We start from the raw sequence: 27,823 nt of genomic DNA, 5'->3' as shown, positions 1-27,823 counted from the left end.
ACACCAGTGAACCAGTGATGTACAATTTCGTTGCTGCGAGCTATATGGACCAGAGTTTTGATTGCTGTTGTTAATTATTTAGATGTCAGCATTTTCACGGCCTGCTTGCCATAGGGGGACTAAAAAAAGGCTAAAAAAATATATCTTTGCATAATTTCTTGTAAAAAAAAATAATAATAATTTAAATAAAAAAAAAAAAAATCTAAATGCCGGAGTGGCTGTTTTTCGGTTGCCACATGTCACTTTGATTTTTTTTTTTTTTTTTTTTTTATCCATCAGAATGGTATCAATAAAAAGTACAGGTCTGCATGAAAAAAAAACAAACCCTTGTGCTTGTACCTATAAACCGACGTTGAGATTAAGATTTCGGTACTTCTGTACAATCTTCAAAACCTCTTAAAGTTCTAGACAGACAAAGTTTGCGATGTGAAGGGTTTCCAGACTAAACCTGATTACTGCAATACCAAACTTACCCAGTGTTGCATTTTCGTTTTATTTTGGAGTGTTTTTTCTTTATTTTTTTAGTGGTGGGAAAAATTGGACATTTGTAAAAAGAAAAAATACTGTTGCCATTTTCTGAGCCCGATTATAATATATAATTTTTTTTTTATTGATCCTATTTTTGGGGTGAATATAACATTTTGATAGCTATTATAAACTTTTAAATTAATTTTATATCTCAATTGGACCTTCTCAAACATGGCAATGCCAAATGTTGTTGGGGGGGGGGGGGTGCTTTTTCAATTGTGTTTTTTTTTTTTTTTTTTTTTTTGTTTTGTTTTGCTAAATTTGTTTGGAAGGGAGGAAAGTGAAATAATTTTTTTTTTAGATATTATATTTAGTTATTCTTGGGGGACTTGAACCTGCAATTTTTAGTGTTCGTTCACTATACTACATACCTCAGTATTGCAGTATAAAGTGAAAAACTGTCTCTAAGGAGCTCACTCCATGGCTGATCTTCACAGAAGGACCAAGATGACAGTTAATGGGGGCCTTCAGCAGACCCCCCCCCCCCCGACTGCAATGGTGACCAATCAGATAAGAGCCTGTGCTCACTTACTGGCAATGACATTTGAAGATGGCTGTCTGAGATTTACAGTGGCATTTAAGTGGCTAAATGGTGATCAGAGCAAGCTCTGGTCGCTGCGGGTTCCAGCTGTGTAAAACAGTCTGCATCTGCCTGTATGAAGCAGGATTGGCTGCTGAACTGGCTTCATACTTACATTAAGGAGTTAAAGGGAATATCCAACATTAGAAAAAAAACATGGCTGCTGGGTTGGGGAACCTTCTAACTAGGGATGATTCAAAGCAGAGAACCTGTAGAACGTCTTCAGAACATGATCTGCAAGGGTTCTTGGCCAGCGAAAACCTGATATAATTTTGAATGTTCTTTAAAAAAAATTAATTTTTCTTTAAAATTAAATAATGTGATATAATGCGTCGGCGTGTCTAAAGAACTTATGAGCTTTCCACGTCTCCGTGCTGACTTTCCCTATATACAAATACTTGTTAAATAAATACAAAAGTTCTTTCCGTCCTGATTGGTCGCTCGGCCATTTCTGACATCGTTTTGGCAAGGTAGGAAACTCAAAGGGTGGATTCACAGGAGGTCTAAGGACTGTTTGACTACTCCCTTACTTGTGGTGGATTTGGCCATGGATCTTAAAGGTGTATCCAGAAAACGCCCAAATGGGGTAGATTGTATAAAAGTCAAAACAAAAGGTCGAGGGCAGGTAAATCTAAGCGATCAATCAAAACAAATGTCGCTGCTCTAGCCAGTCACGGAGCTCAGCGGCTGTACCGATGTTGACGGCATAGATAAGGGGTCAATGTCTTCATAAAGAATCCCAATTATGAATCAGTTATCGTTGGAATTGCCTGAAAATGGCCCTAAAAGTCTAAACTTTTAAAATGATGTAACAGGAGCGATGAACTGATCGGTCCAACTCCTATCACCCCTCTCCCCCAGCAGGGGCACTGCTCTGTAGAATTACATGGCCTTTCTTCAGATGAGTCGACAATCATGGATGGCCTCAGTCAACCTGAAACAGAAGTGGCTCAAGCAGATAGTTCTGACTGCTCTCTAATGGATGTAGCTACCACATGGGGCCCATCCTCATTGACCTCCATGTACCCTAAAGGAGCGTATGGACAGGGATTGTCATGGGGCAATCCCTTTTAATATGTCTGTATGCAAATTTAAAGCCCAGTCCAGATGTCGTCTTAAGATTGGGTTGAATCAGAATATTTAAGTTTGTTAGCTGGCCAACTCCTTTATCACCCATCTCCTACTGGGACTCCTACCAATCGATGGACCGAGGGTCCTGTATCTTCCATTGGAATGAGGTGGTGGTACACAACCAGTTTATATCTTTTTATTTTTGGTCTATGTACCAAAAGTACTGTGCAATGAATGGCGTGATAATGCACCCTTGTGACCATCCCTCTATTTAAATGAGGGAAGAGGACCCCCCCCCCCATTCTTTTGACCTGTGGTGTCCCATTGATTGCCCAACCTGGGACTGTGTACTAACAGAACTGCAGAGCTGTATCTCTCACCTAGGATAACCTAATGTAGCACTTTCATGTCTCGGTACTGTGGCACAATTAAGGGATGACCTCTACTTAGGATATGACACCTGATGCCCCCACCAATCAACTGTTTTTGGTGCCAGTGACGACACAGAACAGCTCCGTCATCTATTTTATGACCATATCTGGGAACTGCAGAGCCGTCCCTATCCAAATGAGTAGCAGTGGTTCTGCGGCACCTGGCAGTGGCTACTACAGTTGGAGAACAGCTGATCGTTGGAGGTGTTGGGTGTTGAACCCCCACCGATCTGACGCTGATGACCCATCCTAAGGATTGGTCATCCAATATAAAAATAGTGGAGCAACTCTTTAAATACTTTTGACAGCATTGAATTATATACTATTAATCTGAAGCAATTGCCATGACTTCTTCCTATAATTTACACTGATGTCTCATACATGCCACAGACTGTGTAATACCGCTATATACACTGCTGGGGAAAAAAAAGGAACATTTAAATCGCACATTGGATCAGAAGGAATGAAATACTCAAGTTGACAAATCTTTACTGACCTAAATTGTGTGATTCGTTATAAATGGTGGCTGGAAACCTAAATAATCATCCCTGAAACTTTGACATTGAGGGTGATCAATGAGGGGAACAGGGGGCCACGAGAGGTGGGGAGTTCTCCCTCAATGGAAGTCTTGAAACAGAGGCTGGACAGACATGTCTGAGATGGTTTAGTGAATCCTACATTGAGCAGGGGGTTGGACACTATGACCCTGGAGGTCCCCTCCAACTCTAACATTCTATGAAAATCTTATCACAGCAACTCATGATGTGATTTGGTATTGTGTATGGTTCTCGCGTAACTGTCTGGGCTCTTGATGAGATGGGGGATCTCCTCCCAGACCTGGATCAGGGAATCAGTGGCTTCAGGAAGGGTTGTAGTGCATAAGGGCTGTGCCAGATGTGCCAAGAAAGGTGCCGGTCTGAGGCTGGTCTCTGGCTGCAATGCCTTCATCATCCAGGATGATGCCTACACACTCTGGCCACATGAGGCTGGGTTTTGTGCTGCACCAGGAAAAACCCAGGGACCACTGCACCAGAGTAAAGACTAGCAATGGATTTGAGGATTTCATCCCAGTACCTAACGGCAGTCCGGGTACCACTGATTATCATGTGGAGGTTTGTGCAGTCCTCCAAGGATATGTCTTCCCAGACCATCACTGACCACTGCCACATAAATGGTCATGCTGAATGATGTTACAGGCTGCATAATGTTACCCACAACATATCCAGATTCTTTCATGTCTGTAAGATGTTCTTGGTGTGAACCTGCTCTCGTCTATCGAGGGGCCAATGGTGGACCTGACAATGCGGGTGTTCTCTGGTGAATGCCAATCGAACTGCACGGTGCTGGACTGAGATCAAAGGTCACATTACAGGATGTTGGGCCCTCATGCCACAATTGTGGAGTTTGTTTCTGACCTTTTGGTGACCACTGGAGATCATGTTGTAGGTTTCTGGCTGTGCTCCTCCTCACACAAGAGAACGGATCCCAGCCCTGCTGTTGAGTTGATGCTCTTTTACTGCCCTATCCTGGTTTCATTCTTGGAGACACAGCAAAACTACTTGTGGCAATACATATTGATGTGCCATCTTGGAGGAGCGAGACTGATGGTGCGGCAGATCCTACCAGTAGTGACAAGGACACTAGGAAAGCTAGATAAGGAGAAAATTGTCTATGGCCACCACCTGCACCGTTCCCCTTTTTAGGGGTTGTCTTTTTGTTCCTTTTCACTTTCACCAAAGCTCTAAAACTAATTTATAATTGCTTTTGGTAGTTTGAAATTCTGCCTTATTTGATGTGCAAGTGTTCTCTTTATTGTTTTTAAATTACATTTATTGTGTAATATATTGAGTCGAGGGTAAAGGCCATCTGGGTGCTTCTATATCTAATTCCTTATTTGGAAAACATTTTTGATTGCTCTTTCTTAACTATTTTAAGATGCTGCTTCCAGTATTCTGAGTCTCCAATCTCCGTAACGTTCTGGTTTTAGACAGTTTAGTTGAAGGATCAGTTGTAGATGATGATCGGGTGTTTCCTGCTTCACTGCTGTGATGTTTAACTGTTTCCTATGTTAATTCTACTACAGGCCAGGAAACTGATGGTTTCCATCTGAGCTCAGATGTTTTCTCTCGTTTTCCCACCAATATAACAAATCCTCCTGTCTCTTAAGTTTAGCTGCTGTCGTGTAAGGGCCAAGAACCTTATGTTTCCTAGTATGAATATAGACCAATATGTATAAAATATAACTACTATAATACTGCCCCTATATACAAGAATATAACTACTATAATACTGCTCCCATGTACAAGAATATAACTACTATAATACTGCTCCTATGTACAAGAATATAACTACTATAATACTGCTCCTATGTACAAGAATATAACTACTATAATACTGCTCCTATGTACAAGAATATAACTACTACAATATTGCCCCCTATGTACAAGAATATAACTACTATAATACTGCCCCTATATACAAGAATATAACTACTATAATACTGCTCCCATGTACAAGAATATAACTACTATAATACTGCTCCTATGTACAAGAATATAACTACTATAATACTGCTCCTATGTACAAGAATATAACTACTATAATACTGCCCCTATGTACATGAATATAACTACTATAATATTGCCCCCTATGTACATGAATATAACTACTATAATACTGCCCCCTATGTACAAGAATATAACTACTATAATACTGCCCCCTATGTACAAGAATATAACTACTATAATACTGCCCCCTATGTACAAGAATATAACTACTATAATACTGCCCCCTATGTACAAGAATATAACTACTATAATTTCCTCCTTCTCACATGATAAACATATATTTCTTTAAGGGAATTAATGGACCACAGCCTATAAACCAGTAATATCCCAATGGGAGAATGGGGTCTGCTGGGTAACGTGGGAATCCTGTGAGTTGGCGGATGCAGTAATCCTCTTGTAAAGTGATACATACATGGAATGCCTGCGTGTTTTCTACTCGCATTCCAAATCAATAAAGCAAGACCAAGAAACTGCTTTCCTCCTAATAAGGACTTCACTGGCCTCACCGAGAGGCATTTTACTCCACTCAGAGCGAGTGTTTGTGCTTCTTGACTACTTATTTTCAGTTGTTGAAATTTTTCTCATTATGTTGAACACAAATTGCTTGGAATGAATAAACCTGTAATATGGCACTAGGTCACTTCAGACAATTCCCTTTTTTTTTTTTTTTTTTTTTGAAGAGTCCTATGATCATAGGATGACTATTCAGCAGGTGATCAGTGGTGACTTGTGGAGGGGATCCTGGAACCAAATGCTCAATATCCTTGCAGCACCACTGCAGGCGAAATGAAGCATTGCATAGTGGCGACTGAAATCAATGGGTTCTGTGTGTATTGTACTGATATTCTAGGACTGAAACAGCTTTTTCTAGTTGCGTTGTATTCTAGACCGGTCCTGAATGGTGGACCTTAGTCAGCGAACTTCAGAGTATCAGTGATCTACGAGATGAGGTGCACTGAACGGGCCTCCAAAGTATCAAACTGGGAGGCAGAAGTCCTTTCTTTTCAGCCTGTCTGGAAGAACATAATGTTTTAATGCAAAAAAAAAACAAAAAAAAACATTAATTGGCCTCCTTCACATACAATGAAAGTCAACCCAACCCGCCAATTTCTGTAGGGCATGTGATGTATATGGGGACCTCCTGTTTCTTCTGACAGATGATGTTGGTGGAGAGAATCCCCAATCTTGTTTTTGTTTTCAGGGAAGATAAATCAAAGGCATTGTCGATAAAGAAAAACGTCAAAACACTCTCATATGGTTCCCTTTTACATGAAAACCATCACAAACCAATGACATTCAAACTGTTTAACTCTACTACACACACAACTATACAAACGGTAGCAAGGAGTTATGTTGGTTTCTGTCTCTTTAAGAGACACACTACACTTAGTGATTTCTATATACACAGAGTGGCACTAATTACTGTGGCCGAACTTGCCAGACTAGAAGACTTGCCTGTTCTTATTTCATCCCCTGTACTTTAGTCCTCTTATCCCACACTGTCCTCGGGTGTCTTGCTCTGTGATGAGCTTTCCCTCCGCCCCCCCCAAGTCCTCCCTTGTGTTTTTGGGGTGATAAATCTGATCCCACGGTCACCGTCTTGTATATTAAAACATTCACCGTGAAAACAAACCATAACCAGTATATACAAGCAGGAACTAACTTCTCAGTGGTCTCTGACAATGCAGTAAGTTTATTTAAAGATGTAGGCCCCATAGCTCTATAATGACTGATTAAAACGGAGCAATAGATTTTCACTTAAGTTTTTGTAAGTTGTTTTCAGGTTTGATTGACAATGTGTCCATGGTTTTCAGCTAATAAATCATTTGCCACTTGTCAAAATGTTTCGATTTTTGCATATTTATTTTTGTTTTTTGCACGGTTGAAGGCTAATGTGCGAGACTTAAGCTTATTAAAAGGGTCATGCAACGCTTTACGCTAAGATGGTGCAAATAATAAAAAAGCATCTTTTTAATCTGTCAAATTTATGACACATTGTGCATATTGAATTTTTGTTTTTATTTGCCATATTCCCTACATGGTCAAGCTGACTAGCCGATATGACTTTTGGATAGATATGATGTTTTGATCACCTGTTATTGCAATGTTGTGGTGACCAAAAAAACATAATTCTGACAATTGATATATATATTTTTTTTCTAGTTACTTCGTTGTCTGATCAAAATATAAAAATTAATCCGATCAGTACTTTATGAATTCAGCGATTTTACTAAAATATATGTATTTATTTTATTTTGAATGGGGCAAAAGGTGGGTGACTTGAACTTTTTAATAATATAGAAAAACTTTTTGATGCCGGAGCCCGCATCAAAGGGAGGGAGGCGACCAATGACTTACTGATGCATCATAGATCGTAAAGAGGTTGTTTTATTTTTAATGGGGCAAAAGCGGAGTAATTGTGTGTTCATATTTTTAAACTTTTTACTGCATTTATTAGTCCCCTTAGGGGACTTGAAGCTGCGATCGTCTAATCGTTCGCGCTGTGTATAGCAAAAATCACAATCTCCTATGAATGCCAGCTAAACACTGGCTTCCACGGGAGTATCATAATGACTGGCACAGAGGTCTTCAGCAGACCATCAGGATCATGGGCACGTGAAATGAGGCGTTCCTGGCCAGTGCATGTTAAATACCACTGTTGGAGATTGACAGCGGCATTTAACAGGTTAACAGCTCTGATCCACCCGCAGCTGTTAATCACTCATCGTATGTCAGGGACACTACTTTTAACGTAGGATTAACCATCCTAAGCCGTCTATATGAGCATGTAGGTCGTAGGAAGCTGAATAAAATGATACCTTGATATCTGCGATCCGATGTCTTATTCCAGAGAAATCCATGTTTTTCTTAATATGTAAATGAGCTGTTAAGATCTATGGGCTGGACATGGATCTGCCTCCAGAGCGAATTATAAATGAAAGGAGGCGTTACCAGTGTGAGACATGTAGATCAGGAGCGCAGACTGTCAGTCATTACATGTCTCACACTGGTAAGTCCCACTTTGATTTAGAATGAGGTCTGTAGGCAGATTCTCAGGGAGATGTGTCCAGCCCATAGATCTTAACAGCTCATTTACATATTTAAGAAAAACGTGGATTTCTTTTGAATAAGAAATTGGATCGCAGATATCAAGGTATCATTTTATTTGTCTATCTATGACCTTATATAGGCCCATATAGACGGCTTAGGAGGGTTGATTCTACTGACAGATTCCCTTTTAAAATAATGATGATTTTGAACAGTGGTATGTTAGCCTTCACCCCTAATTTCACTTCGCTTTCAAAAAGTTGGCAAAATTGTCATGATAGCGCCAAAAGTTGCAAAACGTTAGAAAGCATTTTGCACAAGGCATACTTATTTTTTTTGGGGGGGAAGGGGGGGGCGAAAAGTGTTTGAATTCACTTCCACCCCCCTTTTGTTTATCGTCCCTTTAATTTTGCATATGAAACGAACAAGGAAAGAATCTACAAGCTATAAACGCGTCATGTATAATATCACGGTACAGAATGTATCTGGCCCTTTACAGGGAGGTGACGGCATCTTCATGGAATGGCTTAAAGCCACAGGCAGACTATTAGACTTCTCTCACCTGTTTTCTCTAGAGGAACCGCATAGCTACAAAGTGGAGTTAATGAATGTTGTAAAACCGGAACAGGCAGAGTCACTTCTTACCTGTATGGTTTTCTCTAGAAATGTCCCAAATGTTTCATTCCAGCCTCCGATCCGGACTATGAGCATCTGCCTGGGCCCGTTCAGTAAGTGTCTCTCGCGTTACACCCACCTCTGCTGCTTGGCTCTTGCCCATTGTTTTACATTCTACCTTTCTTTTGTTACGTCTTTTTATGCTCTTTGCTTCGTTTCCTGCTTTTTCTGGCAGAGATAGTTGTAGACATTAGAACAATGGTTCGTTACTATTTTTTTTTTTTTTTTTTCAATTTACTGCATTCCTTCATCAGAATGTAATGCTACGGCACTTGTCAACCGTTAAAGAAAACCTGACACTTGCCGTAAATATGTATATTTTTTTCCTTGGTGTAAATGCTGTTGTTCTCCTGAATTTTGCACCTTTTTTACTTTTCTTCTTGTACCTCTGTTCCTGAGATATAGACCCATTTTTACCTGTATATATCTAATCTTCTTGGCCAACTGGGTGTGGTACTCAAGATTACCGTAAAGAGGATCACACCCACTTGGCTAAAAAGACTAGATTGAGATAAAGGGAAGAGGAGGCCGTATCTCAGGAACGGTAAGGTGCAGAAACAAAAGAAAAAGCACGCTGGATATAGGACAACAGCAGCTTTTACACAAAGTAAAAAAACAAAATGCATATTTATTGCAAGCAACTGGTCCTCTTTAATGTGTGTTCCCCACTTGAACTGTTCTTCATGCCGTTACTTTACACTAAATGTAAACGGTTGCGGAGGATTTCTGGGTCTACGATTGTTGTGGTTTTGTGTTTTTTTTTTTTTTTTTTTTTTTTTTACACAGTGCCACTTTTATCTACAGGCTATATCTGGTATTGCAGTTCATCCTTAATTGAATTTGTTTTGTTTTTTTCCTTGGAAAGATCTTGGAATGGATCTTTTTCTCCTTTTGTTAACCAGATTGGAAGTTTCAAGAAAGACTAGGGAGTATATCTGCAGTCCAATAGGACATTGTACAGATACTAGAAGAAGTTTTTGGGTGCAATGTTGTGAGCAATCCTCCATCAGTCGCTCACAAACTGGGCCATAGAGGGGGGAGTTTTTTTTTTTTTTTTTTATTGCCAGAATTTACATTATGTTGGCATTATTGGGTTAACAGTGGCGAATATGGTCTAGAACAGGTATGTCAAACTCAAATACACAGAGGGCCAAAATTAAAAAACTTTGTCAAAGTCGCGGGCCAACCTTGATAGAGAGAGAGATCTAATCTCTAATCTCATATCTTATTCTATATTCTAATCTGATATGGAAACAAACTTAAAGAGGTTGTCCCATAAACAAAAATTACAATTTAATTAATAGATCTTGAGACAGACCGCATGACTGAAGCACTCGGTATTTCCTCGCGTGCAGGGGCATACATAGAAATCATGGGGTCCCATAGCAGAAGTTCTAATTGGGCCCCGTTGTTCCCTAGAAAAAAAAAAAAAAATGTAATATTCGGCAGGGTCATAAAAGAGCATATCTCAAACTTCACTGACCATACAAAGGAACGTTCTTCCTATGGAAGCCCCTAGATTGACCTTTCATTTCCCCCATAAAGTATGATGCCAATAAAAGTGCCACTCAAACAATGTATGATACCATATCCTTGTGTAGAGGAGGTATAAGGCACTCTTGGTTGTGAGATGAAGTGCACAAGCAAGATTACAACCCGTAAAACTGTATGATACCCCTCCACAGTGAATTTTCTAGTACTCTCCACATGCACGATAGGAGTACTGTATCCCACTTCAACTCCCCCATCACAGTATGATGCCCCAACGGTGATCCCCACGTAGTCCTCCATACAGTATAATGGGCCCTACATAGTCCTCCACAAGGCATAAAGGCTCCCACATAGTCCTCCATACAGTATAATGGGCCCTACATAGTCCTCCATACAGTATAATGGGCCCTACATAGTCCTCCATACAGTATAATGGGCCCTACATAGTCCTCCATATGGCATCCTGGGCCAAATATAATTACCCTGAGGGCCAAATTTGGCCCACGTGCCAGAGTTTGACATGTATGGTCTAGAAGGTTTATTTCCTTTTTATCCCTGCATGGAAAGCGGTGGTAGTGTAGAAGATCTTTTGACTTTTGCAAAGAGCCTTGTGGTTCAGACTTTGGTCCTTTCCGGCAACCATAAAAACACACTTTCCAACTTTCAGGGATCAAGGTGCTGGGCCACTCGCCTATTTCAGGCTATACCCTGTTACCTGCCTACAAAATGTGCTTGGATGCTCTACCAGTAGACAGAGCCAACTGCATCGGGCAAAAGAAACCTTCCAGAAGCTGTAATTTTGGAAAGGCTTTTGTGGTGCCGAAGCAATATGTCCGTTCTTCTGGAGAACACTCCTTTTACTCTACAGCCTCCTCCATTCTGGGAGAGTTTAATAGTATGCATGAGAAGCATTTGGAATAGCTCTTGATGGCTACTTCTGCAATGTTATGTGACGCTTCATGTGCGGCTATGAAGGGATGCGCCAATGCCTGGATACCACAAATGATGCAACAAACTGGTACACATATCTTTAATAGAAAGGCGGTCAGAGCTCTGTACCTTCTGCTCATATAGACAGATAAACAAACAATAAAGTGCTGTCTACCAGTAGCCTCCACTAGGGGGAGCTAACAGGCAGTGGGTTTTATGTAGCTTCCATTGACTTCAGTGGTGGCTGTATAGCGCAAAAAAAAAAAAAAAACACCAATCCACACCTAAAAAAGCTACAGTATATTGAAGAGCACTGCGTGCCCACTTTTTTTTTTTTTTTTTTTGCTCCATTGCATTCTTTCATGAAGATCTTGCGTCGAGGAGGTTTCAGCAGTGCCTAGAAGACTTTACAACCATTCCAGAAGACTCCTGGATATTTTTGGGAGGGTTGGCAGGTGTAATATTAGCATATTACGCTTGTGTAAAATGAGCCTGGGGGCTTTCATGTTCGTGTGGGTTTCTGTATTACTTTTAAAGCCTCAAGAACTGCAACTGGAGATACCAAGCAGGAGTCATGGTGCTAGCACACTTTATTACAGAAGCTGGTATTATATTGTGTGCTATTTGTTTGACTATTTATTAATTTAAAAAAAAAAAAAAAAAAAAAAAAAAAAATGCAATCACTGGGAGCCTAAATAAATGAGCGCTGTGGGTAGAGGTATTTTTTTAAAAAAAAACAAGCAAAAAAAAAAACAAACTTTTTTTTTTTTTCTGGTGCAGTCGGTGGTATGTCTGTAAACTTATACAGTACTTTTTGTGCTATTCATAAATGATCCTAAAAGGGCACTGCCATACAGTAACCACATATTACATCCGCTATAATTGCGTTTAAACAATGTGTATATTTATGTTACATTTCTCCAATGCATCTAAAATTCTCTGGGGAAAGAAACACAAGGTATGTATGTATTCTCAAAAAAATAAAGGGAACCCTTACATTGTGTTGTTTAACTCCAAGTCAATAACACTTCTGTGAAATCTACCTGTCCAGTTATGAAGCAACACTGATTGTGAATCAATTTCTCCTGCTGTTGTGCAAATGGAACAGACAACTGGTAGAAATGATCGGCAATTAGCAAGATACCCCCTATAAAGGAGCGGTTCTGCAGGTGGGGACCACAGACCTTGTCTCTGTTCTCATCATTTTTGGCTGTTGTTTTTGTCACTTTTTCATTTTGCCATAACTCTCACCCCTAAAGGTACAGTAGCATGAGGCAGTGTCTACAGTACAACCCACAGAAGTTGCTCAAGTAGTGCAGTTCTTGCCACAGCTCGCACGGATGTGCCATCCTGGATGAAGGGTAGCTGTGTCTGTCAGCACAGTGCTGGTGCGGTTGGCCCTGGGTTCCTCCTAATGCAGGACAATGTCAGACCTCATGTGGCTGGAGTGTGTCAGCAGTTCCTGCAAGATGAAGGCATTGAAGCAATGGACTGGCCCGCCCGTTCTCCAGACCTGAATCCGATTGAGCACATCTGGGACATCATGTCTCGCTCCATCCACCAACGTCACGTTGCACCACAGACTGTCCAGGAGTTGGCGGATGCTTTAGTCCAGGTCTGGGAGAAGATCCCACAGGAGACCATCCGCAACCTCATCAGGAGCATGCCCAGGCGTTGTAGGGATGTCATACAGGCACGTGGAGGCCACACACAATACTCAACCTCATCAGGAGCATGCCCAGGCGTTGTAGGGATGTCATACAGGCACGTGGAGGCCACACACAATACTCAGCCTCATCAGGAGCATGCCCAGGCATTGTAGGGAGGTCATACAGGCACGAGGAGGCCACACACAATACTGAGCCTCATTGTGACTTGTTTTAAGGACATTACATCAAAGTTGGATCAGCCTGTAGTGTGTTTTTCCACTTTAATTTTGGGGGGGGACTCCAAATCCAGGCCTCCATTGGTTAATAAATGTGATTTCCATTGATGATTTTTGTGATTTTGTTGTCAGCACATTCAACTTTGTACAGAACAAAGTATTCAATGAGAATATTTCATTCATTCAGATCTAGGATGGGTTATTTCAGTGTTCCCTTTAGTTTTTTGAGCAGTGTATATGACGCGCCCCCTGGGCCGTGTTCAGGGGATACCCGGATCCGGATAGGGGTAGTAGTCCTTGTGGCGGTGACCCGGTCCGTGCCCAGGGTGTCAAACTCAGTGGCAGTCTATGGCAGTAGATGTTAGAACGACTACGCCACCCGTTGAATGCAGCTTTGGAGCCGCCGCTGCAGGGCAGACCGCTGAGGCCGGTGGTGAGATTGTGCAGCGTGGTGGTATAACCCCCAACGGGAGGGGTATGGCCTCAGGGCAGCCGACGTGGATGATGGGGGTAGCAGGAACCACTCGGAGACGGTACGGTGCAGTTCAGGGTCTTTACTGGTAATAAAGATAGACCCTGCCGGAGTACTGGCTAGTGATTGGGGCCTGGTCAGTCCTTGAGCAGATGGGATCTCCCCTGGCCAGGCGGAGTTGTAGGCCTCCCAAACTATCTGTACTCTTCTGGCTACCTTGCTTGAGGCGGGTATAAGTAGCCCACGTCCCTGAGTGTACCGTGTGGTGCTCACCCGTATGGCCGGTGACTCGGGGCCTTCTAATAGCTTCCGCTCCACGACGGCGGTGCTGGTCCCATGCGTGTGACCGTGCCTTCGGGCTTCTTGGCCAGAGGACCTGAAATCCCCTGCCTGACGGATTCTGCTGCTGGGTAGGAGTTAGTCCCCACAGCCTCGGACTCCGGGTCCGGTAAGAAATCTTCTCAGTCAGGGCGAGCTCTGCAGCTGCCAGCCCCTGACTCTTTGTAACACTGCTCCCACAGAGCTCCTGTTGTTTCTTCCTATGCTGCTTCTCTGTCTCTACTTCTGTTCTTCTTCTACTCCAGGCTCAGGCCCCAGGACAGGGCCTGCCTGTGGAGCAGAGCCCATAGAGCAGCTCTGCTCCCTGTCTTCTCCTCTCTGAAACTCCCCAACCCTGCCTCAGCCCCAGGTTTATATAGGGGAAGTTCTTCCCCTCCCAAGACTGGGCAGGAGGTGTGGCATGCACAGGATCCCTGACCAAAGGACCTCCCACCTGCTCTCAGACATAACATTACATTACTGTGGAAACCAGACCCCTGGGGTGCCACATATATATAATCTAGATCTCCTATGCAAACTTATGAGTTTCCATGGTTATGGTATTCAAACAAATCTGTAGCCTGATTCTGCAGTATGAACAGAGCATTACCATGTAGGGTGTGTGTCTAGTTTGTAACCATGAGAACACATGAGTTTAAACAGGAGCTGTATACACAAACCAACTAAAAGGAAAAAAAAAAAATGTAACCTTCATATGCAAAAGCCCTGGGGGAGAGACTGAGTTCCTTGAACAAGGAAATGAATGAACATAAGGGGAAGAATAATAATTAGTAACTTGCTAAGCAGATCTGTGCAAGTTGGTGGATGTGACTTCTGTAAGTTAAGTTGTAATCTATAGCTCCCAGCATTACCAGCCGCCACCTCGTGTCTCCGCAATGGGATCCACAAAGTGTGTAAACATATTCATATAAAGCCTATGTACTTGACTCATGGTGCAGTGTTGGGGCTAAGTGACTAATGGTGCCGATCATTCCATGTACTATTCATTTCCTGGAGATGCTGCTCCTCTTCTAATACAGAGAGACTAAATACTATACAAGATCTGAACAAAGCATTGAGCGCTAGTCTAAAGTAGTGCAATACTTCATATAACCACGCTAATTTATATGTAAATAGTATGCTCAGAGTAGTCATCATAGTGCCCAGTATTATATCAGTAGTTACATTCTTATAGGTAGGAGGCAGTATTATAGTAGTTATATTCTTGTACATAGGAGCAGTATTATAGTATTTATATTCTTGTACATAGGGGCAGTATTATAGTATTTATATTCTTGTACATAGGAGCAGTATTATAGTAGTTATATTCTTGTACATAGGGAGCAGTATTATAGTAGTTATATTCTTGTACATAGGGACAGTATTATAGTAGTTATATTCTTGTACATAGGGGACAGTATTATAGTAGTTATATTCTTGTACATAGGAGCAGTATTATAGTAGTTATATTCTTGTACATAGGAGCAGTATTATAGTAGTTATATTCTTGTACATAGGAGCAGTATTATAGTAGTTATATTCTTGTACATAGGGAGCAGTATTATAGTAGTTATATTCTTGTACATAGGGACAGTATTATAGTAGTTATATTCTTGTACATAGGGGACAGTATTATAGTAGTTATATTCTTGTACATAGGGAGCAGTATTATAGTAGTTATATTCTTGTACATAGGAGCAGTATTATAGTAGTTATATTCTTGTACATAGGAGCAGTATTATAGTAGTTATATTCTTGTACATAGGAGCAGTATTATAGTAGTTATATTCTTGTACATAGGGAGCAGTATTATAGTAGTTATATTCTTGTACATAGGGGACAGTATTATAGTAGTTATATTCTTGTACATAGGGGACAGTATTATAGTAGTTATATTCTTGTACATAGGTACCGTATTATAGTAGTTATATTCTTGTATATAAGGAGCAGTATTATAGTAGTTATATTCTTGTATATAAGGAGCAGTATTATAGTAGTTATATTCTTGTATATAGGGGACAGTATTATAGTAGTTATATTCTTGTACATAAGGGCAGTATTATAGTAGTTATACTCTTGTACGTAGGGGGCAGTATTATAGTAGTTACAGTGCCTTGTGAAAGTATTTGACCCTTTTGAACTTTTCTACCTTTTGCCACATTTCTGGCTTCAAACATAAAGATATAAAATTCTAATTTTTTTGGGAAGAATCAACAACAAGTGGGACACAATCGTGAATCGGAACGAAATTTATTGGATATTTTAAACTTTTTTTTAAAAATTAAAAAGTGGGGCGTGCAATATTATTCGGCCCCCTTGAGTTAATACTTTGTAGCGCTACCTTTTGCTGCGATTACAGCTGCAAGTCGCTTGGGGTATGTCTCTATCAGTTTTGCACATCGAGAGGCTGAAATTCTTGCCCGTTCTTCCTTGCAAAACAGCTCGAGCTCTTTGAGGTTGGATGGAGGGCGTTTGTGAACAGCAGTTTTCAGCTCTTTCCATTGATTCTCGATTGGATTCAGGTCTGGACTTTGACTTGGCCATTCTAAGGCTGCGTGCCCACGTTGCGTATTACAAGCGTATATGCTGCGGAATTTCCGCAGCGTAAACGCTTGTAAAACGCATGTATATCCGCACCCTATGGTCCCCAATGGCATTCCGCAATGTCAATGCCCATGCTGCGGATTTTTCCGCAGCGTATATGCTGCGGTCAAAAATCCGCAGCATGTTCATTAATTTTGCGTTTCCGCATGCGGAATCAATGTGCGGATGGTACCCAAGTCTGGAGGAGAGGAGACTCTACTCCAGACCTGGGTACCAAAGAACCTGTAAAAAAAAGAAAAAATAAAGTTCATACTTATCTTCTGATGTTTTCCCGCCGTCGCGCTGCTGTGTGAAGGACCTGCCACGTCATGAGTCATGTGACCCATCACATGACTCAATGACTTCACCGCAGGTCCTGCATACAACAGCGTGAGCAGCTCAAGACTCCGGACGGGGCAGAGAATGCATCAGAAGGGGAGTATAAACTTTTATTGTTTTATTTTTTACCATTCTGATTCTTTTTTTAACTATTACTTGGTCACACTATATAAATCCATGCCGGTTGCATGGATTTATATAGTGTGAACAAGTTGTCAAGCACTTTTCCAAGTGATGCTTAAATCACTTGGAGAAGTGCTTGATAACCCGCATGCGGAAATGCATGCAAATACGCTGCAAAGACGCCTCACAAACGCTTCTACCTGGCGGGAAAACCGCATGTAAAATCCGCATGCGATTTTTTTTTTTTTTTTTTTTTTTTTTTTTTTTTTTTTTTTTTTTTTTAATATTCCCCCCCAGGGAGAAGCGTAAAAAATATGCTTCAGTTCCGCAATGTGGGCACATAGCCTTGCACCTGGATACATTTATTTTTGAACAATTCCATTGTAGATTTTGCTTTGTTTGGGATCATTGTCTTGTTGTAAGATAAATCTCCGTCGCAGTCTCAGGTCTTTTGCAGACTCCAACCGGTTTTCTTCCAGAATGGTCCTGTATTTGGCTCCGTCCATCTTCCAATCAATTTTAGCCATCTTCCCTGTCCCTGGTGAAGATAGGCAGGCCCAAACCATGATGCTGCCACCACCATGTTTGACAGTGGGGATGGTGTTTTGAGGGTGATGAGCTGTGTTGCTTTTACGACAAACATATCGTTTTGCATTGTGGCCAAAAAGCTCGGTTTTGGTTTCATCTGACCAGAGCACCTTATTCCACATGTTTGGTGTGTCTCCCAGGTGGCTTGTAGCAAACTTCAAACTAGACTTTTTATGGATATCTTTGAGAAATGGCTTTCTTATTGCCACTCTTCCATAAAGGCCAGATTTGTGCAGTGTACAACTGATTGTTGTCCTATGAACAGACTCTCCCACCTCAGCTGTAGATCTCTGCAGTTCATCCAGAGTGATCATGGCTGCATCTCTGATCAGTCTTCTTGTTTGAGATGAAAGTTTAGAGGGATGGCCGGATCTTTGTAGATTTGCATTGGTCTGATACTCTTTCCATTTCAATATGATCGCTTGCACACTGCTCCTTGAGATGTTTAAACGTGGAAAATCTTAGTATCCAAATCCGGCTTTAAACTTCGCCACAACAGTATCTCGGACCTGCCTGGTGTGTTCCTTGGTCTTCATGATGCTCTCTGCACTTGAAACAGAACCCTGAGACTATCACAGAGCAGGTGCATTTATACAGAGACTTGATTACACAAAGGTGGATCCTATTTATCATTACCAGTCATTTAGGACAACATTCAACTTCTTTGTTGCACAAAGTAAAGAGGCAGAATAATATTGCACGCTCCACTTTTCAGTTTTTAATTTTTTTAAAAAGTTTAAAATATCCAATAAATTTCGTTCCACTTCACGATTGTGTCCCACTTGTTGTTGATTCTTCCCCAAAAAATTAGAACTTTATATCTTTGTTTGAAGCCAGAAATGTGGCAAAAGGTAGAAAAGTTCAAGGGGGCCAAATACTTTCACAAGGCACTAACTACTATAATACTGCCCCTATATACAAGAATAGAACTACTATAATACTGCTCCTATGTACAAGAATATAACTACTATAATACTGCTCCTATGTACAAGAATATAACTACTATAATATTCTTGTACATAGGGGGCAGTATTATAGTAGTTATATTCTTGTACATAGGGGCAGTATTATAGTAGTTATATTCTTGTACATAGGGGGCAGTATTATAGTAGTTATACTCTACGCAGGAGGCAGTATTATAGTAGTTATATTCTGTACATAGGGGCAGTATTATAGTAGTTATATTCCTGTACATAGGAGCAGTATTATAGTAGTTACGGTATATTCCTTTGCATAAATGTTAGCCATTTGTGGAAATACTGTAGTAAATGTTTCACTATTATACATAGCTTTATATTCTATGGCAGTGATTTTTATATATGATCACATTATCCTTCTCTCCCCAGGTGATGTTGGTGCTCATCATTGCTTCCTTCTGAATCCGGCCCAGACTGACACCTGACTGCAGACACTGGGAGCATGTGAACTGTGTAACCAGGAATGTGGATCCTTCCCAAGAATCTCTTGACCAAAAGTAATGATCAGTTATTTTGCTAACAAGTCCCAAGTCTGGACTGCAAAAGAACGGTGTATGCTGCACTAAATCCTCCTCCTCTGTGCGATCCTGTCTTCTGGACGACACCACTCTGCTCTTGTTTTATAGTTTCCCTGTTATTGATTTTTGAAAGACAAAATGATTGATCTGAGCTTTCTAACGGAAGGCGAGAAGGAGGCCATCCTGAAAGTCCTGAACAGAGACTCTGAGCTCAAGAAGTCAGAGGAGCAGCGCATACGGTAAGTCACATTATAGATGTATAGCAGGGCTGCGAGCAACATTGGGCTGTTTTTTTGTAAGACAACAAGTAAATCTACCGCAATAACTCCGCTGTAAACAATCTGCTTCTGTCTCTGCTTCTGTCTCTGCTTCTGTCTCTGCTTCTGTCTCTGCTTCTGTCTCTGCTTCTGTCTCTGCTTCTGTCTCTGCTTCTGTCTCTGCTTCTGTCTCTGCTTCTGTCTCTGCTTCTGTCTCTGCTTCTGTCTCTGCTTCACGAGGCAGCACTCCCATTTAAAAAAAAAAAAGGTGAAAAAGTATTTATTCGAAGTTCTTGTTCTGCACTATATTTGATTGCTGCTTTATCTTATTGGATTTTTATCTTCCTGTCCAAAAAAAATAATAGGAGCACTAGTTATGCAAAGATGGATGCGAAGCCCCCAAACATTGTCACAAAAATCTCTTGCATTCAAAAACTCAAAAAGGAAAAAGAAAAAAAAAAAAAAGGGGCAGCACTTCAAAGTCAGATGATGAAATATCCGATTTTAATCTGACAAAAAAAATCCTCTTTTTTTTTTTTTTTTTTTTTTTCTATTACCAGAGCTTGGAGTGCTTCCCCCAACTTTTTTTTTGGGGTGTGTAGATAGATTTTTGCCTCCTATCCATCTATTGTTTTCTATGTTGGTAGGAAAAGACCTTGAAATATTTTGATGCAGTCTGGACTTGATACTTGCTGTGTGAGTTTGCTGCACTTTAGCTGTGGCTTTTGCTAGACAATCGCTTATTCTTTGGCCTTGTTCCTGATGCGGAACACTTACAATTAAATAATTTTTTTTATTACTATAATATATATTTTAACAGCTGTAAATGTTACTACTGGTGGTCCTTATACAAAGAGCTCAGCTTTCATTCACCCTGGGGTAAAGAATCCATTCTCTGTATTGAGTTTACAAGCCCTGTGTGGATTTATCAACACTGACGTTTCATATATCAATGTACAAAAAAAAAGATGGTTAAAGAAAACTGTGAGGAATGTATTAGAAGGTCACAGCTCTTAAATGGTTGTCCAGTACTATGATATTGATGACTGGTGTAGATTTCATTTTCTGGGGTTGGGTCTCCTATATTTGGTGCAGCTTATGAAAGGACAATCCTGATATCTTCCCTCTTCTTGTGTTTTTGTTACGGTTACTTATAAAATCTCTGCTTACTGTTAGTGAATGGAAACCTTCTTGTTTGCAACAAGAGGGCAAAAAACATATAAACCTTTTACGGATCTGATATTTCTCAAATCTGAGTATTTGCAATAATCCTTAAATCCATCTGCAGCACAAATGTCTCCTGTCCTTCTTTACAATGAATGAGTGCAAGTAAAATGTATCGGGCTGGAGTCCAAACTGTTTAGCTTAGAAAGGATTGTCTAGACTGGAGACAATTATAGCAAAGTCTCGGCTGTGAGAACATCCTTTCTTGTACAGACCCGATTCTTCTCAGTCGCTGACAGCAAGAAGGGTCCTGATAATGGGGAGGAAACGAACACACAAGGGAGGAGATTTGGGGTGCGTTCACACTCTCAGCACTTGTACTGTAAATGGCCGCACAGATCTGCATCAAGTGATGCCTTTTTTTACTCGCTAATATAGTGCCATGATATTCCGCAGCGCTTTACAGACATTATGGGCACTGTCTCCATCGGAACTCACAATCTACATTCCCTATCAGTATGTCTTTGGAATGTGGGAGGAAACCGGAGAACCTGGAGGAAACCCACACAAACACCGGGAGAACATACAAACTCCTTGCAGATGTTGTCCTTGGTGGGATTTGAACCCAGGGCCCCATTGCTGCAAGACTACAATGTTAACCACTTAGCCACCGTGCGCATCACGGGGCCCCGGTCCATGCTCTCTGGCCATGGACAGGGGTTGCAAGAATTTCCTTACCATCTTGGATCCCTGGCTCTGCTTATATTTAGCCTGCCTGGCGAGACATCACCTGAGTGTTGCATGCCACAAGCATCTGTGTCGGCCCGGTTAATCATAAGCCGAGCCTGGGATCCCAGAAGGTAAGGAAATTCTTGCAACTCCTGTCCACGGCCAGAGAGCATGGCCATGAAGTGATTCGCTCCTCTCTAACACTGGCACATGGTTTCATTGATTCCGTAAACGCATCTTTTTTTAAAAAACAATCTGTTTGTCGGATCCATAAGATTGGGAGCAAGTCCTATTCTTTGTTTCCATTTTGAGGATACGACTCTGCCATTTAGTCTTCAGAGATGAAAAACTGGAGAGATGTTGTACTTCAGTTCATCCAGTTAAAGCTGAGCCATTGCTAAGAGTCAATAAATGTAAACTTTCAATGGATCAGATTTTTTTTTTTTTTTATGAAGTAGCTTCTGATAATTAAACAAATTGCTACTTTTTTAAAAGAGGGGAAAAAAAAATCCAAGCCCTTTTCGCACTGTCGATCCAACCCTGTTTGTATGCTGGTAAAGCAGAGTTTCCTCTAAATGATAATGTCGGGTCCTTTTCCGAATAGGTGAAGGATAACACAAGGATGACCTCATTGGATCGTTGCATGTAATGTTTGCTTTAAGGAACTGCAGACTAATAACGGTGATTAATTGTTCGCTTAATGGCGGCGCAGTCGCTTCCGTGCTTCTCTACAGCTTTTAAGGTTTGCCCCTTCTGCCCTTGATATCTGCAGTCTTTCTGGTTCCTGTTCATCAGTCAGAAAATATATTGATCCCACTAATGTATATTTACTTGGTATAGGAATCTGTGAAATGACCGACTATTGAGTCTGTCGTGAGTATAGCAACTGCAATGGAGAGACTCCAACGTGGGGGGTGGACGTAGGTGCTGGTATAGGGGTTTTAGACCAAATATTTGCTTTTCTTCCCTACCCTCCATGCACATACTCGACTGTTGTATTTTCAGTGGGGAGAGAGAAATAATCAGCAGCCAGACCTCTCTAGAGCCTTATGTCCTGCTATCGTAGAGGGATCGGGGATATTGAAATGCAAATATTCTTCACCATCTTTTTCCCCCTGATATTTGTCATTTGGGAAGAGTTGGCACAGTAGACAATCGACCAGTCTCAAAGGAATGCATAGGTTTTCATGACATTTACTCGTTGTAACCACCTTTTTAAAGAAGTTGTCAAGTACTTTTAATTACCCCTCCAATGTATCCCATCGAGGGGCCCCTAAGGATTTTTGTAAATACCTTATGTTGCTTTTTCTGCCTGTGAGCGGCGCTATCCTTGGCCTCTCACAGGCATCACGAGTCCCCGCACTGACGTGTCGACAAGTGAGGCGTGACTCAGCGCTGGGGTCCCGCGGTGGCTGCTGGGTTATGGGAGGGGTTACACCCCCCCCCCCCCCCTTGTCACACCCTGCATCCAACGCGTGCTTTCCCAATGAATGGGGAGAGGCAGAGCGCGCGGTGGATGCCGGCTGTGACGTGGGGGGTAACCCCATCCACAGCCTGGCATCCACCATGGAACGCAGAAGACAGAGACCCCCGGCTGCTGCCAGCACTTGTTGTGACGTCAGCGGATGTCAGAGCCGGCTGCAGCCGGGGGTCACGTCATGCCTGTGAGCGGCCAGTGATAGCGCCGCTCACAGGCAGTATCTGCAACGTAAGCGAATTACAAAAATCCTTAGGAGCCCCGGGGGGATACATTGGGTGCGTAATATAAAGTACTGAACAACCCCTTTTAAAGGGTTATTCCCATTTCAACAATAGAAACAGGAGCAAAAACAGAGTGTGACTAAGCTACGCTGGTGTTATAGGTTTCATAGAAGTGAATGGGAGTTGGGCCACGGCCCCACTATCAGCATTCGGTCAGTATTCAGTCAGTATTTTTTCTCAGGAGTGGGAGCCAAAACAATCAGAGAAAAGGTATAATAGAAACAAGTCACCAATTCTGCATTTATCACCCACTCCTGGTTTTGGCTCCCACTCCTGAGAAAAAATACTGACCGAATACTGATAGTGGGGCCGTGGGCTTAGTGTGGCTCCGAGATGTATCTGCTGTTCCCGGGGGTCCCATTTGTGACCTACACTACTGATATTCCTGTCTCAGGCACGACACTGAACGGCAGTATTGTGTGACTGTTTTATATAATGAGGCCATATTCCCACATTGTAAACACTGCATTTTATTTCCATTTTTGTGCTTTATTTTTTGCAGAAAGCCTGCTGGATTTAAAGGGAATCTCAGCAGGTTTTTGCTGTGTAATCTGACAGCAGCATGATGTAGGGAGAGAGACCCGGATTCCAACAAATTATCACTTAGATTATTAGGTGCTGCAGTTGTGATAGAATCAGTTTTCTCTCCGACAAATCTACACGTGTTTCTCTGAAAATAAGACAGGGTTTTATACTTTTTGCTCTGAAAGACTGGTTGGGGCTTATTTTCAGGGGATGTCTAATTTTTTTTATTTTTTCCATGAACAACAATCTGCACTTATTCTTGATTTATATTTGAATAAATATTGATTTTTTTTTTTTTATTTTTTTATTTTTTTTTTGTTCAAGTCCTCACATTCTAGAACAGGGGTCTCAAACTCAGCTGGGCATATAGGCCGCACACAGAAAAACATTTAATTTGGGGGGCCGCATTATTTGCATGACAAAGTGACATTTTTAGTGACACCATTTTATTTTCTATACACCTTTTAAACTGGTCTTCATCTTGCAGACATGGTCTCCCATCCAGGTCCCCAATATTGCAGACATGGTCTCCCATCCAGGTCCCCCATATTGCAGACATGGTCTCCCATACTGCGGACAGGGTCCCCGTCCCCTGTGCTGTATTTCACATGACAGAGAAAAAAAAAAAAAAAAAGATTCTCACCTGTCCTCCATTCCCTCGGCGTCCTTTCTGCATCTGTGGCCCGCAGGCACAGACCCCATAATGATCGCGGCTCTCTCCAGCAGCCGCCGACATCAGTGCTGTAGTGCAGTGTATTGCCGCGCAGAGACCGGCTCTCTGCACAGCAATGCCAGTGTCAGCAGCCGGCCTATCAGAGGCCAGATGCTGACATCTGCGTCCCAGCGCAGCGGCGTATGACGTCACTGCCATGCGCAGATGTCAGCTGCTGGCCTCTGATAGGCCGGCGGCTGGCACTGGTATTGCTGTGCAGAGAGCCGGTCTCTGCGCGGCAATACACTGCACTACAGCACTGATGTCGGCGGCTGCTGGAGAGAGCCGCGATCGTTACGGGGTCTGTGTCTGCGGGCCGCAAAAAACAGCCGGAGGGGCCGCATGCGGGCCGCGTGTTTGAGACCCCTGTTCTAGAACATCAAAATAACTCTCCAAACCCTGAATTCAATTATGAATTTCTTGAGATCCAATTTCCTTTTTCCATGTACAGCAATCTCCTCTTTACACTGGCTGACGAACGATCACTAAGGCCTCTTTTACACGTCCGTGTTTCCAGTACGTGTGATGACAGTTTCCACAAGTACTGGAGACACTGACACACGTAGACTCATTCAAATCTATGGGTCTGTGCACATGTCAGTGTGTTCCAAGGACCGTGTCCCCGTGTGCTCCACACACTGACGTCCGTTTTTTTTGTGGATGCACGGTCCGCAAAATGTCCCACACGGATGACATCCATGTGACACGTACCGGCGCCTGGGAATCGGTGTACAGTTAGCGCTGTTCTCAAGCCTGGGTGCTGAACACTGCCCTCATCATGGTTCCCTACTGGTGCTGCGATCATAAACCACGATGAGGGTAGTAGTGTCTGCTCCCGATGTCCCTGTGTAAAAATAAAAGTAAAATGATCAAATCCTAAGTGTACCCCACTGTAATCTGCTGACACCGAGGAGCTGAGGAGAATGAGCCGCTCCGGAGCTGCGCTCAGTGACAGGACACTGCTCCAGGGCCCGCTTGCTGGAGCGGCTCATTCTCTCTGGCTCAACGTCGGAGGATTACAACGGGGGACACTTAGGACAGATGAGTATAAGGATTTCATTTTATTCTTATTTTTACACAGGGTCACTGTGGGAGCAGACTATTACTACCCTCATCATTGTCCCTGTTGATGCTGATCGCAGCAACGGCAGGGAACCATGATGAGGGCAGTGTTCAGCACCCGGCGCTTGGGAGCAGCGCTAACTGTACACTGTTCCCAGGCGCCAGTCCATGTGCTCCTGATACGGCAAACGGTTGCTACACGTGTGACACACACGGGACATGGATATCTCCGTTAACGTTTTTTCCTTTACCAGCCTTATAGATCTCTCTGTCCCCATACATATCTCCTGTTACACCGGCGACGTGCAAACAAGAACAAATGGCCCTGATTCATTAAAACTGGATTTGTTCAGAAGAATCTTAACCCCTTCATGACATATGACGTACATTTACATCATATGTCGTGTCCCTGACCTTGATGCGGTTTCTGGCACTGAGCTCGCATCTTTCCCCGCACATGACAGTTGATTTAATCAAGTGTCATGTGCCTTTAACTGCCGTGTGTGGATCGGAGCTCCACCTTCGGCTGTTAACAAGTTAAATCCCGCTGTCAATATCTGGCAGTGGGATTTAACACGTGGTAGACGGAAGCACCTCCCAAATCCCGCCCATCGGCACCCCTGTCATGTGATCATGGGTTGTCATGACAGCCTAGGGTCTGCAGAAGACCCCTGTGCCTGTCCTTATGAATCTCCTATGAATGCCGGCCTGTGGACGACGTTCAAAGATCATGATTTTTGCTATACATAGCAGTGCTGCAGTCCTGCTATATGTAGCACAGGCGTTCAGACAATCGCAGCTTCAAGTCTCCTAAAGAGACTGTTGAATAAAGTGAAAAAAATAAATAAAAACACAAGTTCAAGTCATCCCCCTTTTGCCCCATTAAAAATGGAAACCATGTGTATTCGGTATCACTGCGTTCATAAATGCCCAATCTATCAACATATAAAGTACACTACTCAAAAAAATAAATGGAACACTTCAACAACATAATGTAACTCCAAGTCAATAACACTTCAGTGAAATCTACCTGTCCAGTTATGAAGCAACACTGATTGTGAATCAATTTCTCCTGCTGTTGTGCAAATGGAACAGACAACTGGTAGAAATGATAGTCAATTAGCAAGATACCCCCTATAAAGGAGCGGTTCTGCAGGTGACCACAGACCATTTCTCTGTTCTCATCCTTTTTGGCTGTTGTTTTGGTCACTTTTTCATTTTGCCATTGCTCTCACTCCTAGAGGTACAGTAGCATGAGGCGGTGTCTACAGTACAACCCACAGAAGTTGCTCAGGTAGTGCAGTTCATCCAGGATGGCACATCCGTGCGATCTGCGGCAAGAAGGCTAGCTGTATCTGTCAGCAGTGTCCAGAGCATGGAGCAGATACCAGGAGATGTGGAGGGAGCCATAGAACCCAGCAGCAGGACCGTTGCCTCCTCCTTTGTGCAAGGAGGAACAGGAGGAGCACTGCCTGAGCCCTGCAAAATGACCTCCAGCAGGCCACAAATGTGCAGGTGTCTGCACAAAGTGTTAGAAACCGACTCCATGAGGGTGGTATGACGGCCTGATGTCCACAGATGGTGGTTGTGCTCACAGCCCAACACCGTGCCGGACGCTTGGCATTTGCCACAGAACACCAGGATTGGCAAAGTTGCCATTGGCGTCCTGTACTCTTCACAGATGAAAGCAGGTTCACACTGAGCACATGTGACAGACGTGACAGAGTCTGTAGACGCCGTGGAGAGCGATCTGCTGCCTGCAACATCCTTCAGCATGACCGGTTTGGCAGTGGGTCAGTAATGGTGTGGGGTGGCATTTCTTTGGAGGGCCGCACAGCCCTCCATGTGCTCGCCAGAGGTAGCCTGACTGCCATTAGGTACCGAGATGAGCTCCTCAGACCCTTTGTGAGATCATATGCTGGTGCGGTTGGCCCTGGGTTCCTCCTAATGCAGGACAATGCCAGATCTCATGTGGCTGGAGTGTGTCAGCAGTTCCTGCAAGATGAAGGCATTGAAGCTATGGACTGGCCCGCCCGTTCCCCAGCCCTGAATCCGATTGAGCACATCTGGGACATCATGTCTCGCTCCATCCACCAACGTCACGTTGCACCACAGACTGTCCAGGAGTTGGCGGATGCTTTAGTCCAGGTCTGGGAGGAGATCCCACAGGAAACCATCCGCAACCTCATCAGGAGCATGCCCAGGCGTTGTAGGGAGGTCATACAGGCACGTGGAGTCCACACACAATACTCAGCCTCATCAGGAGCATGCCCAGGCGTTGTATGGAGGTCATACAGGCACGTGGAGGCCACACACAATACTCAGCCTCATCAGGAGCATGCCCAGGCGTTGTAGGGAGGTCATACAGGCACGTGGAGGCCACACACAATACTGAGCCTCATTGTGACTTGTTTTAAGGACATTACATCAAAGTTGGATCAGCCTGTAGTGTGTTTTTCCACTTTAATTTTGGGGGTGACTCCAAATCC

General features: G+C 42.7%; 1 protein-coding gene across 20 annotated transcripts in view; it reads left to right on the top strand.

Annotated features, from left to right (window-relative positions):
* Positions 1-27,823, top strand: part of SYTL2 (synaptotagmin like 2) — a 106,780-nt gene that overhangs the window by 27,977 nt on the left and 50,980 nt on the right. For 19 of the 20 annotated variants that reach the window (XM_073661796.1, XM_073661807.1, XM_073661798.1 and 16 more), the window contains one exon: positions 18,976-19,363. In XM_073661796.1, coding sequence (XP_073517897.1) covers positions 19,263-19,363 — 101 coding nt within the window. In that variant the 5' untranslated portion in view covers positions 18,976-19,262. Of the gene's footprint in view, positions 1-8,810; positions 8,954-18,975; positions 19,364-27,823 lie in introns of those variants that run through there. The other variant, XM_073661789.1, reaches the window with a different exon arrangement.

Source organism: Phyllobates terribilis, unplaced genomic scaffold, assembly GCF_046119375.1.
Source record: "Phyllobates terribilis strain yellow unplaced genomic scaffold, ASM4611937v1 Scaffold_2__4_contigs__length_985480577, whole genome shotgun sequence".
Taxonomy (NCBI): Eukaryota; Metazoa; Chordata; class Amphibia; order Anura; family Dendrobatidae; genus Phyllobates; species Phyllobates terribilis.
The sequence above is the reverse complement of the archived record's forward strand: the minus strand, read 5'-3'. Positions and strand labels throughout refer to the sequence as shown.